We start from the raw sequence: 14,462 nt of genomic DNA on the forward strand, positions 1-14,462 counted from the left end.
CAAGAGCACACAGGTTTAGGGTGCTGGGGAGTAGGTACAGAGGAGATGTCAGGGGTAAGTTTTTCACTCAGAGGGTGGTGGGTGCGTGGAATTGGCTGCTGTCGGCGGTGATGGAGGCGGATTCAACAGGGTCTTTTAAGAGACTTTTGGATGAGTACATGGGACTGAGTAAGATACAGGGTTATAGGTAAGCCTAGTAGGTAGGGATATGTTTGGTGCAACTTGTGGGCTGAAGGGCCTGTTTGTGCTGTAGTTTTTCTATGCTCTATGTTCTGTGACTCGATAGGCCAAATGACCTAATTCTGCACCTATATTTTATGGTTTTATGTGCCAGTGCTGCATTCCATTCACACTAAAAAGCTTAAACCTTTGCAGGTTTAGACCCATGACCTTCTAACTGAGTAATGAGAGTCCTGCCGCTTTACTAAACTTGTTACTTACCTATCCAACATTCCTGCAGGGAAGCAAGTAACTAAAGGGAGAGATTTTATTGGAAATTTAGTAAAAATTTCAAGTACAAATAAAATCATTGAAAATCACTACACTAAGTTAACCTATTGAATTTTAACAATGTCCAAACCTTTATTACCACTTCAACACAACCAAATATATCTCTAATTCAGATTAGCAACAATTAAATCAACCCTTCTAAAATTAGGACATAAATGCTGTAAATAACAGGTTTCTCTGACACATATAACACCATATGTGTTCCATAATAATGTTCTAACGTCAGTGCTGCAATTTTGGAAGCTGCTTCAATGCTGCAGTCTTTTTAATTGGTCCTTTCTTGAGATCTACAATCCTTTGAGCTGTTGGCACATTGTACTTTTCTCTGAAAGAAACATAATTGTCTGCTGGTTATTTGTCTGAAAAAATTTCACTGCATTCAACATTTGCAACAATTTAAGACCATTAGAACGTGCAAAACCCGCTGTTCAGATCATCCTCATTTCGAATAAAAACACATCAAACTTGGAAAGTCATGATATCTATCTGGCGTGTTATTTTCTATTTGGTTTCAGTTTGACACCCATACTATACTTGAGGGGAAATGTTCTTCTTTGTTGCTACTGGGACTGTTATGAACCCGGACTTATCTCATCAGAGAGCTGGAGATTTGGAACTCTGAATCCTGACAGATCTTAGAGATTTTGCACGTGAACAGACTGGGAGTGGGATGCACATAAACAATTCAGCTGTGTAAATTCATTGGGCCGAGGATGGGCCAATCATGTCTGTACAGTGATGGAAAATTATATTGTCATGTGATCAGGAGCAGAGCGCCATTAAACATCCTAGAGCAGGGGACATGGATACATTTCAAAATGAAAAAGTCCTAGGTCGGAGACAGAGACAACTGCACATTGATCTTGTACAGTAACATTCATCTTTGTTCAAAACCCATGGAATCTTGTCACTTCAATCACTGAGCAAGTGTCTTGAATCTCAAACTTTGTCTATTTAAACAACAATTATTGATCCCTAACCAAATCTTACCAAAAACATTGGGTTATGGTCAAGGATCATAGCTGAAACTGGGGGCTCTTGCAGGATTTTGAATCTACAGACGAATACAATTCCTGGTACTTGCTGGGGTTAAGGATGATAAGGTTGCCATGGTGAATTTTACTATACTGATTGAAAGCAAAATGGCTTTGATTGTTGCAAACACTTTTCTGGAGAAGGAAGGTTTCTCCCTGAGAGTTAACCAAGGTTAACCATGCTACTCACGTTAGTAGAAGAGTTAAGAGATCAAGGCGAAAGCAGATATAATTGAGGAAATGCCACAGCATCTGAGATTGGAAAAAGAAAATGTTAACACAGATAGCAATTTAGTTGAATTAGCTAGAATTCAATTGCAGGTGACGTAGCTTGAGCTAGGGAAAAGCAAGATCTTGATTTGGACGAAAAAGAAAAATAAAGAGCAAGAGAAATGGAAATGCGAAAGCTTGAACTTGAACTCCAGAGGGAGAAAGAAATTGGACTTGAACTGGCGAGAGTTAGGTTATGGGTTGAAAGAGATTCTAGTAGTTTGGCTGAGGGATCAAGTCCTACTCAGAGTTTTGATATAACAAAAACTCTTTCATTCAGAGGGATGGATTGTGGATGTTTGGAATTCTCTATCCCAGAGGGCCATGGGTGCTCATTTTTGACTATATTTAAGACTGAGACAGACAAGTGTTTCTGGTCTCTTGGAATTAAGGAACAGAGGAGCAGGTGAAAAAGTGGAGTTAAGGTGGAAGATTGGCCATGATTGTACTGAATGGCAAAGCAAGCCCAAGGGTCAGTACCTAAATTCATGGAGGATGAAATTAAGAGATAGTTTGTCTCATTTGACAGGTGACTCTTAAATGCCATCTGAGGTGGACAATAAATGCTGGCTCAGCCAGTGATGCCCACATCCCATGAACAAATAAAAGTATTGCATCCTTCCTTGTTGGTCATTACTCTTCCACAACTGTTCAGTATCATAATCAGAAACACTGTGTGTGATTTATTATATTAACTGTGCTATTAAATGCACCGTCTTGGCCTCAAAATAGTTTATTTACAATTATCTAGGAATAAGTGGCATGACAAATAGATAATATACTTACTTCAAAACATTCTTTTCTCTTGACCATATTGTCTTCTGCTTCTTTGCTGTTTCAATCAATAAGGTTGCCTAAAGATCATCAATTGGATAAAAAAAATCAATATTTTGTTGAAAAATTCACAAACTCAAGAAAGCGATTGGATGGCAATATTTATTCATTTGAATGCTTCATACAGTCCTCTACTTAATTTGGTAACAAAGTTGTATATTTTAAACTTCTGTATTGGGCACAGAGGAAGAACCAACAATAGGAACACTCCCACATTCACTGAGCTGACAGCCTGAACTTTCAGAGGCTGGACCTTTAAAAATGGCAAATGAACCTGGAATTGAAAGTCCCACTACCATTTCCAATAGATCTAATTTTCGCCAGTAAGGGAAAGGGGTATGATTCACACGAGGGAAACCCAAACTCAGTAGGGCCATCTGAACTCATTGTTGAGTTCAAACAGACCCCATTTCACTAGAGCAGGAGTCTTAACCTGCAGTGTGGGATTCAAGAATTTTAACGCAGACATAAATGCTTTTGAAAGGCAGTAAGGTCTGTAGAACAGTCATAACCTGAAGTTATTTTAATCCCCAACCCTTTAAAAAACAAGTTGGTCCATGTCAGCAACAACTGAAAATAACCTGTTCTAACAGTTAAAATATGGAGCAATTTCTTCATTCAGAGGGAATGGATTGTGGATGTTTGGAATTCTCTATCCCAGAGAGCCATGGGTGCTCATTTTTGACTATATTTAAGACTGAGATAGACAAGTTTGGAATTAAGGAACAGAAGAGAAGGTGGGAAAGTGGAGTTAAGGTGGAAGATCAGCCATGATTGTACTGAATAGCAAAGAAAGCCCAAGGGTCAGTATGATCTCCCATTGCCAGTGCTCTATCTACAGAACCTCACATGCATTACCTTCATATCAATATATTGCAGGATAATGAGGTCTACAATTTTCACAAAGTAGAAAATACAAGCAGTTATTCTACACCCACAATAATCTCATATGTGTTGACTGGAAAAGAGTCAGTTCTAGTTTGTTTAATTCATGACCTATTTGATACAATGTCTCAATCCAAGTCTAATTTACTTTTTGAAGTATCAAATGCATTTGAACTGCTAAAGTTGGTGAGGTGGGTTTTGGGTATAAGCAGAGAGTTAAGTCCTTGAACAGTGGCATCAGGCTTGAAACCCGACATGACCTATCCCACTCCAGATTTAACCCGTTTTGAGTTTTCAGACAAGCAGGCAGGCAATCTAGTGAAGCTGTTTGGTAAGTAATTAAAACATGAAACTGGGTAATTAACTGAGGATTTAACAGCCAGAGCATGGGTTTCCATAGCTGTACGGAACTTATCAGGATCAACAAGGCAGGAACACAGTGAGCACTTATTGTTCAATGAATCTCATAATGCTGTGATGTCTTTAAAGTGTGAAATTGCAAATGCTTGTGGCCAGCCTCATTGAAGGGCTCACATTCATTCATAGGTCCCCTACAGCCATTCAGCCCAGAGAGTCTGCACCAACCACAATCCCACCCAGGCTCTATTCCTGTAACCCCACATATTTACCCTGCTAATCCCTCTAACACTAGGGTCAATTTAGCATAGCCAATCAATCTAAGCAACACATCTTTGGACAATGGAAGGTAAACCGGAGAGCCCAGAGGAAACCCAAGCAGACATGAGAAGAATGTGCAAACTCCACATAGTGAACCGAGGCTGGAATTGAACCCAGGTCTCTGGTGCTATGAGGCAGCAATGCTAACCATTGTGCCACTGTGCCGCCCTGACTCACACTTTGACAAAGGGTCATCTGAACTCTCAACATCAGTTCTTTTGTCTCCATACAGATGCTGCCAGACCTGCTGAGATTTTCCAGCATTTAATTTTCTGGTTACATTTACAAGTCTTGTTCTGAGAGCCAGCTTTCACTGCGTTGAAGGAGATTTCCAAATTTGTGGAGGTCATTTCACCAAGCTTGAAATATATTTACTCTGCTTCCCCTGCTGTAAGTCTTCATTACAGAACAGGAGGAAATTGTGCAACAGTCTCATGGACATCTGATGAGGAACAACAGGAGCCAAGAACAACGGCACACAGCAGCTGGAACCATTCCAACATCTCCACTGGCTGCAGCAGGAACAACAACAATGCCAACATCAGCTGTCTCCTCTTTGACCATATGTTGCTCCACAGGACAGAGAGAATGGACACGGACACAGCACCAGTTTGAAGAAAGTGCTATCCCCAGCAAAGTATACAGAGGATGAGCTTCTCTGATGTGATACAGCAAGAGTGCGACAGGAAGCTCAGGCTTTCAAAGCAGTTCATTCCTTATACCTGCAGCTTCCTGGAAGAAGACCTCTTTCCGAGAGGGCCTGGTGGGCTGCCACTGCCAGTGATCATCAAGGTCTCCACAACTCTGGATATCTTTACCTCTTGCTCTTTCCAGGAATCTGCTGGCGACATCTCCAGGGTCTCTCAATCTGTTGCCTCTCCAAGTGCAACTCCAAGGTCACCCATGCTTTGCTTTCCATATTGCCACTTAGGTCCATTTTGTCGCAGATGAGACCAGTCAAACACAAGAGGGTTGTTGGTGACATGGTTCTCAAGTTCAGGCAGTGATTGACTGCACACAGCAGCCTAGAGTCTTCCATCAATCACAGGGGATACCACTCTCTCAATATTCAGATTGTTTGTGAACACCAGAAGGTCATCATGAATGTCTGCACAAGAGAGATTGGATGCATTCCAACCATTATCTTGCAATTGCATCTCTGTCTATATATGCCGTGTTTGTGAACCCAACTCTCCATTTACCTGAGGAAGGAGCAGCGCTCCGAAAGCTCATGATTCCAAATGAACCTTTTGGATTTTAACCCGTTGTTGTGAGACTTCCTACTGTGCCCACCCCAGACTAACGCCAGCATCTACACATCATACATTCCTCTGGAAGCTAAAGTACAGTGTAAATTGAGGAATATAATTAAGTACAGGACAGAACAGGTATAGGCACAATGGGCTGAATGGCCTCCTTCAGTGCTGTAGCTATTCTGTGATTTGCCATGTTCCATTATGTTGCTACTGCAAGAATTGATCAAATTAGCATATGGACAAGACCCAAACTAATTGAAAAATTATTGCATGCCTATCTGCACTTTTTTTTCCTTTTCATTATTAGGAAAGGGAGGGAAAATCTGTTCCACCATCTGGACTTATCTTCCAATTTATATGTGACCTGAGGTAAATATTGTCCCATTTTATTTGTGCACCATATTTTAAACGAGTCTGATCAATAAGAAATACAAGTTTGACCTGCTGAATGATCTATCTATAAACTGGTTTATGTTTCAGAGTATTGTATGATTATGGGTAAAAGCGTGCAGAAGCAGTTTTGTGTCTTGTTTTTTGTTAATTAGGCATCTGATGCACGGAAACTCATCACTGTACATAAAAGTTGCCAATCGGTTGTTTAAAAATTCCACACAGATGGAATATGCTACACATTTCCTTCCAATAAAGACACACCCTACTTCCTAATTTCAAAAAGTAAAACCACAAGTTGATAAAAAGCAAGGTTCAAGAAATTCAAATTGTGTACAGGAGTACTACTGGGGTTTAATCAGCTGATAACTAAGGGATAGAAGTTCTCCTCTGCTTATCCGCCCAATTTTAGATGAACAGGTTTACTTGAAGAGGAATTATAAAGATGTCACCTCCAGTGATTAATGTCTTGCAGAGCTGGCTTACTCATGTCTGTCAGCTCCAACGTTTCATCATCAGTTATCTCACCTTTGAATAATCTCAATCAAAATATAGAAACTAGAAGCAGGAGTAGGCCATTTGGCTCTTCAAGCCTGCTCCGCCATTCATTATGATCATGGCTGATCATCAAATTCAACATCCTGAACCCCCAGCCTCCCCCCGCACCCCTGTTCCCCCCATATTCCTTGATCCCTTTAGCCCCTAGAGTTATATCTAACTTCTTCTTGAAATTAGGCAACATTTTGGCCTCAACTACCTTCTGTGGTAGTGAATTCTACACATTCACTGCTCTCTGGGTGAAGAAATTTCTCCTCACCTCAATCCTAAAAGATTTACCCCTTATCCTCAAACTATGACCTCTAGTTCTGGACTCCCCCACATTCTTTCTGAGTCTATCCTGTCTAACCCTGTTAGAATTTTATAAGTTTCTACAAGATTGCTTCTCATTCTTCTAAACGCTAGTGAATAAAATCCTAACCGACTTTGTCTCCCCCTCATCGAATAGACCTGCTGTCCCAGGAATCAGCCTGGTAAACCTTTACTGTACTCCCTCTGTAGCAAGGACACCCTTCCTCAGTTAAGGACACCAAAACTGCACACAATATCCAGCTGTAGCCTACAAATATGTTCTTTTTAAATCATAGAATCATAGAATCCGTACAGTGCAGAAGAAGGAGGCCATTTGGTCAATCGCGTCTGCACCAACCACAATCCCACCAAGTCCCTATCCCCATAACCCCACATATTTCCCCTGCTAATCCCCTGATACTAAGATAAATTTAGAATGGCCAATCCCACCTAACCCACACATCTTTGGGCTGTAGGTGGAAGCTGGAGCACCCAGAGGAAACCCACGCAGACACAGGGAGAATGTGCAAACTCCACACAGGCAGTGACCTGAGGCCGGAATTGAACCCTGGTCCTTGGCGCTGTGAGGCTACTGTGCTACCGTGCAGCATGGAATCCATGGGATGTGGGCATTGCCGACAGGGCAAGCATTTATTGCCCATCCCGAACTGTTCATGAGAAAGAGAAAAAAAAAGCAAAGCTTATTTTCCACTGGTGGAATTGCAGAAGGTTGTTATTTCAATCTGTTCAATCATTTGCATTCTTATGTAAAGGCACAAATGAAATTTGAATTCAGTGCATAAAAATAATTATATTGTGCAGACAGTAAAAATTATAAATAAGGGAAATTCTGTTGTCAATAAACATAGGATTGGACTAAACTGGTAGCAAATTTCTACAAAGTTATGATCAGTGCTCACTGTTCACAATATGCTTTTTTAAAAACAAAACTACAGTATTGATTGACATGTATGTTATTTTTAACAGACTAAGCTATGTAAAGTCAAAGAGCTGTGGAACCTGTAGCTTTAATTATTAAGCTAGCTCATGTGAAAGGTACTAATTAAATTCAGTCCCATTGCTACAGTATTTAATTGTAGAAATTACAAGGAGATTAGCTTCCTATTAACTCCTTCCTACCCAAATTTGGCAAAGGAGAAGGTTATTTTTGAAAATAATGTAAGAACTCTGATGAAAATGGTTAATGTAATACAGATTGGCAACTTTTTGATTTGCTCAATCCTAAAACTAAGAACAGAAATGGAGAGTGAAATGAGGCAATGGAATTGAATACAAATGAATCTAGAGATTACCAATGGCAATTTCCACCCCTAAAATGTAATCTTATATGAAAGGATGGATTAAGTAATTGCTCACCTTAAAGTCATCAATTTTAGCAAATTGAATCCAAGTATGAAATTTTGCCCTTCTGTTTTGATCTCCTGAGGAATTAATCAACTGATCACCAATAAGAAGTACTTTGTAAATTCAGTGCCAATTAACCTTTCCAATATGCTCTTTAGCTCAGTTGGCTGGGCAGCGAGTTAGTGATGCAGAGTGATGCCAACAATGCAGGTTCAATTCCCGTACTGCCTGAGATTATTCATGAAGGCCCTGCTTTCCCAAATTTTCCCCTCACTGAAGTCTGGTCATCCTCAGGTTAAAACACCACCAGGCATCTAGCTTGCCCCCGCAAAGGGGAGAGTAGCCTATAGTCATTTGGACTTTAGTCTTACAAGGAAATAAATGTTACTAAAAAAAAAGCAATTATTTTAGGAACAGGCAAACTAAGGAAGGAAGGATGAGTTGTTCCCAAACTCAATCATTAATCAGAGAAATCATTTAATTCTGGCAAGGTTTCTGAACGTTGCAATTCAAGAACGTACTGACTGTGTCAATTGTTTTTAATGGCTTGTGTTTCACAGTCAATCACAAAACAATTGCATTCATTGCCGATCTCAAAGCTGCTCACAGAGATCTAGCTATCTCTACAGCATGGATTTACTCTTCTCCGAGGGGTGCTAAGTCAAATGTACACTGGCACAGTGGTTAGCACTGCTGCCTCACAGTGCCAGGGAGTCAGGTTCAGTTCCAGCCTTGGGTGAAAGACCTGTGTGGAGTTTGTATGTTCTCCCCGTGTCTGCGTAGGTTTCCTCCCACAATCCAAGTATGTGCAAGTTAGGTGGATTGGCCATGGTAAATTGATCCTTTGTGTCAGGGAGATTAGCAGGGTAAATACATGGGGTTACAAGGATAGGGCCTGAATGGGGTTGTTGTCAGTGCAGGCTTGATGGGCTGAATGGCCACCTTCTGCACTTAGGGTTCTTTGATTCTATGATTCTAAAGATATCCAACACAATGGTACCATTAAGCAGGGTAGCCAATCACATTGCTCACAGACAGTAAATTAGGAAGTAATATCACTGATTGTCCTTCACTTTTAATTACATTTTACTGATAGTGAAATAAATAGTCATGACATATGTGTGCAATTAAGGTAGAAGCTGACTTACAATAAACTTTTAAACTTTTTTTATACATGTCATTTTATATTCATACTGGAGAATTCTACATTCCACAATATAAAATTCATTTTTCAGGGCCAGAGATGCTTTTCATTGCTGCAGAAAAGAGACAAGTTGTTGAAGCTTTTCATCTTGTACTCACCAGGATCTACTGGCAAGAATACTAAATCTTAAAGGAAACAGCAAATTATACTTCATGAAGAGAGAGTGCTGATTGGTTGGCCAGTGATCTCTGATTGTTAAATTGTTGCTATGGGGAATGTACCAGGCAATAGTTAACTGCAAAGCTTTTGTTTAAATTCAAACCAGGAAGGCCAACTCTGGTCAAAGCATTACCATGGGGAATGAATAAGGGAATGGCTGTTCCAGCTGTTGGGGGCAATTTTGCACCTGAATTCCCTAGGAGCATAAGCTGTGATGCAGGTAGTGCCAGCTTGGCAGCGCCAGCCTGACAATGCCAACTTGTGCCAAGGGCAGTGCTGGGGCAGGCCTCAGGGGAGCCAAAATGTGAGAGAGCTCCCAATAATTGTGTGGTTGGGTGGGATAGGGGGGCAGTGAGGGAGGTGAGTGCCTCAATAATTGTGCAGTGGGGGCAGATGAGGGAGATGGGGAGAGCCCCTGATAATTGTGCAGGGGAGGTGAGGGGAGGTGAATGCCCTCAATAACTGTGCAGTGGGGGAAGGGTTGTGCCCCTGATAATTGTGCAGGTGGGGGGTGGGGTGAGGGGGAGGAGAGGTGAGTGCCCCTGATAATTGTGCAGTGGGAGAGGATAGATAGAGACCCCAATAATTGTGTGGGGGTAGGGGGGAGGGGGGGGCAAGAGACCTAATAATTGTGTAATGGGTGAGGTTTTAACCTCAAATGATGATCTGGGCACCCATCAACTTCTAAACTATTAGGATTGATGCATGAGGTCATAGATTAATATTTCATAATTTTTTCATTAATGTATTTGGACTCATTATTAATGCAATGACATTCTGATTAATTTTATAGGATCATGATTATTGACAAATTTGGCAAATTACTTCAATGTGAAGGATCCTGATTATTGGTATAATAGGATTCTGTTTGTTAACTGAAATAATTCTGGCAACTGTAGTATCATGATTATTGATAAAATAATTTCCTGATTATTGAATCAATAGAACACCGATTATTGATGCAATAGGAAATCTTTAATTAAAGTAATTTCAATCCTGATTATTAATTCATTACAATGAGCATTAATGCATTATGATCCTGATTTAAAGTTCCAAGTCTAGGGTGGTGCAGTGGTTAACACTGTTAACTCACAGCGCCAGGGACTTGGGTTCAATTCCAGTCTTGGGTGACTGTCTGTGTGGAGTTCACACAATCTCCCTGTGTCTGCGTGGATTTCCTCCAGGAGCTCCGATTTCCTCCCACACTCCAAAGATGTACGGATTAGGTGGATTGGCCGTGCTAAATTGCCCCTTAATGTCAGGATAAATCAGCAGGGTAAATATGTGGGGCTACGGGGATAGGGCCCGGATAGGATTGTTCCAGTATGGGCTCGATAGGCCAAATGGCCTCCTTCTGCACTGTAGGAATTCTATGATTATTGAAGAAAAGGCTGCTGGGTGGGGAAGTGGGGGGTAGAACATGAATGCCTAACCTTTTTATAGCAGCAGCAGTAATCAGGCCTGAGAGTAGTCTAGTTGGTCGTGCCCACCAACAACAAAAAACACAAGCATTTAAAGCTGTCAGAAATCAGTTCAAACTTTATGGCAGCCATTATTGCCTCAGAGCCTGCGGCCCCAAAATCTGATAAAAAGTCTCACAACACCAGGTTAAAGTCCAACCAGTTTATTTGATAGTAAACCCATAAGCTTTCGGGGTTTGCCCCTTCGTCAGGTGACTCAAAGTGAAATACTGATAATACTGACAATACTGTGAAATACTGACAATACTGTGAAATACTGACAATACTGACAAATACTGACAATACTGACAAATACTGTGAAATACTGATAATACTGACAATACTGTGAAATACTGACAATACTGTGAAATACTGACAATACTGTGAAATACTGACAATACTGACAAATACTGTGAAATACTGATAATACTGTGAAATACTGTGAAATACTGACAATACTGTGAAATACTGACAATACTGACAAATACTGTGAAATACTGACAATACTGTGAAATACTGATAATACTGACAATACTGTGAAATACTGATAATACAAAGCAAACTGAAATACTGATAATACTGTGAAATACTGATAATACTGAGTGACTCACCTGACGAAGGGGCAAACCCTGAAAGCTTGTGGGTTTACTATCAAATAATCTGGTTGGACTTAAACTTGGTGTTGTGAGACTTTTTACCGTGTTTACTCCAGTCCAACGTCAGCTTCTCCACATCAGGGCCCCAAAATCTCTCAGAGGTCATCACTAACAGTTTGGGAGGCCCTGCTGTACAAAGAAGTAAAACTGCGTGGAAACTCGGAAGATAGGACAGAGCGAGAGAGTGATGTGTTATGTACCTTTCTGCAGTAACCATACAGCAGGAAGAAAGAAAAATTTACAGTGATAAAAGTGAGGAAGGACAAAAACAATACAGCAGAAATATGAAAGAAAATTAAAAAGCCGAATTGTTTCAAGGGGCTGAATCTCTAATAAAAATGAGCAGTAAAAGAATGAAAGAGGAAGTTGGAAGTATTTTTTCTCCTGCACGTAGGATCATTACAACATTCAATGCTTTAAACAAGTGCCTATTGAATTATTTCAGAAGGAACTGGATAAGTAGTTTGAAAGAAAAAATATAAAAGCATAAAGGACAAAGAAATTGAATTTGAATAGTTAACTGTACTTGAATCAGTTGAATGCTTTCTTGTAATATTGTCTTTTATGCAGTTCATTAAAAAAAGTGTTAGCAAACTGAAATACTGGTAACAGATGCACCTTTGCAACCTCCTTGACTTTTTCGAGCAAATCACTCAAGTGGAATATGGATCATACTTTTCAGCCTCTAGATCTATCCAGGCACTACCACAAAGAATTCATTCATCAATCAATATTTTTCCTTTCAAAAGTAAATTAAATGAACAGAAGGAGAGAAAAAGAGAGATTAGTATGGATCAGAATTCTCTGCAACAGTTTTGAGCCCAATGATGATGTTCTTGTGTGACTGTTTTCACAAGGTTGTTAAAGGTTGTTTTAACAAGACACAAACAGTGCTGCACATTGCTCAGGAGTGTCCCACCTAGAGACTAAGTGGCAGACTAATGAGGAGGCTATTGCTTGTCTTTGGGGATTTGTCTTTGCTAAATAATTAATAACAAAGTTGTAAATTAGTTTACAAACTCATCAAAAGAAATGTCAAGGAACACGTTGGAATGTCTTGGTAAGCACTGCATGATTCCAATTTGTTGACAAACGTAATAAAACTTACTTGTGCAATTTCTGACAGGTACGTGCGACGCTCATCGTTGGCCTTATAATAAGCCTGAAAGAAAAGATTGTTCAACAAAGAATGACAATTAACTGATTCAATTATGTGATGAAAATTGATTTTACTTTGGCTTAAACGTTGCCCAGCATAAATTGTTGATTAGCCATAGGTGCAGCTATGGTGTTATCGTTTTAGCCAAACAAACTCATTTTGTTGGAAGAGCTCCTCATTTCCCACGCACTATACGAGTAAATATACTTCAAGTATGAATAGATGTTTGTTAAGTAGTTATCATCATTCAGAAACCAAGGAAGTAAATAACTCTAAAGAATCATTAAGTACCTTCACTTGCTATTCATGGCAAACTTGTTTTAATTACCAATATTTTGCAGCTTAGGTTCTGAAGTATCCTAGAAATCAATGACTCAGTGTTTAGAATAACGTATATGTGTATCACTTTTCTATCTAACGCAGTCCATACCAATTACCAAATACTTGGTAATGAGTACATTTTTTTTAAAACAATCAGCGGCTCTGCTAAATTGATTTAAACAAAAGTACATTACTTTATCACAGCAATTTAACTTGGGGGTGGGGGGGGCAGGGAAGTTGCTCCTTTCATTGGTAAGAATTCAAACGATCAAATAGGAAACCTATTACAATAAACAAACTTGGGTGCAGTTTGAAGAAAATATTAAAAGAAACAGTGACCTATTTAGATTTCATTATTAAAAAAAGAATCGTCAAGGTAGTACAGATTGTTTCAATATAAATTAAATACAAGCAATTCATGTCTCCTAGTTCACAAAGACTGGCCTGGAAGAATCGAGCACAATATTTCCATTACATAGTATTTTCTCAACAATCTTCTCTCATTGCAGTACTAATGTCGTACTGTGTTCCTTAACCATGCATAATTGGCTGTCATTCACTCATCAACTCTGAATGTTGGCTAACTATTTAATTGTGATGTGGGAAGGGGGCATCAAAAACAATCAAATCTCCTCATTTGATGAACGCACACACAAACACTTCTAATAAATAGCAGCTGGACGGTGTGTCTCTCCCAACCGGGGAGTTACATAGTGCTTCCACATATGTCAGCACAGCAGGCACACAGGTTAAAATTTGAGGTTTGGAAAGAGGGTGAGGTCACATGATGTGAGCACAGGAGCAGCTGTGTTTTTGCTCATCTTTTAATCCTTTCTTTTATCCTAATGCATGACCTGCAATTAGTTGATGTTGATATATCTAATCTGTGCAATGTCTTTGGAAATATCTTAGGGGCAGCATGGTAGCACAGTGGTTAGCACTGCTGCCTCACAGCACCAGAGACCGGGGTTCAGTTCTTAGCTTGGGTCACTGTCTTGTGGAGTTTGCACATTCTCCCTGATTCCGTGCGGGTTTCCTCTGGGTGCTCCAGTTTCCTCCCACATTCCAAAGATGTATGGGTTAGATTGATTGGCCATGCTAAATTGCCCCTTAGCGTAAGGGGGTTAGTAGGGTAAATAAGTAGGGTTATGGGAATAGGGTCTGGGTGGGATTGTGGTTGATGCAGATTCAATGGATCAAATGGCCTCCTCCTGCACTGTAGGGATTCTATGAAAATCCTGCTAAACATTTTTGACTCCAGGGAGCCGAATTAAGTTAACAAAATCCTTTTTTGTGAGCTGGGGTTGGAGCTAGCTTGGGTGTGGCCTGGTTCACAGTGGCAGCATTGCTGGTGAGCAGGCTCATGCTCCACAGGGGCGGTTAGCGCTAATATGAAGCCCGTATGAGTAAAAATGCAGAAGACATATTCTAC

General features: G+C 40.2%; 1 protein-coding gene across 2 annotated transcripts in view; it reads right to left on the minus strand.

Annotated features, from left to right (window-relative positions):
* Positions 1-557: 557 nt before the first annotated feature.
* Positions 558-14,462, minus strand: part of ccdc169 (coiled-coil domain containing 169) — a 69,868-nt gene continuing 55,963 nt past the window's right edge. The window contains exons 6-9 of one of the 2 annotated variants that reach the window (XM_080197945.1): positions 12,659-12,712; positions 2,601-2,668; positions 1,735-1,796; positions 727-835 (exon numbers count right to left, since the gene is read on the minus strand). In XM_080197945.1, coding sequence (XP_080054071.1) covers positions 1,748-1,796; positions 2,601-2,668; positions 12,659-12,712 — 171 coding nt within the window. In that variant the 3' untranslated portion in view covers positions 727-835; positions 1,735-1,747. Of the gene's footprint in view, positions 836-1,734; positions 1,797-2,600; positions 2,669-12,658; positions 12,713-14,462 lie in introns of both variants that reach the window. The other variant, XM_080197944.1, reaches the window with a different exon arrangement.

The sequence above is a fragment of the Carcharhinus amblyrhynchos genome, chromosome 10 (genome assembly GCF_965287045.1).
Source record: "Carcharhinus amblyrhynchos chromosome 10, sCarAmb.v2.hapA, whole genome shotgun sequence".
NCBI lineage: Eukaryota > Metazoa > Chordata > Chondrichthyes > Carcharhiniformes > Carcharhinidae > Carcharhinus > Carcharhinus amblyrhynchos.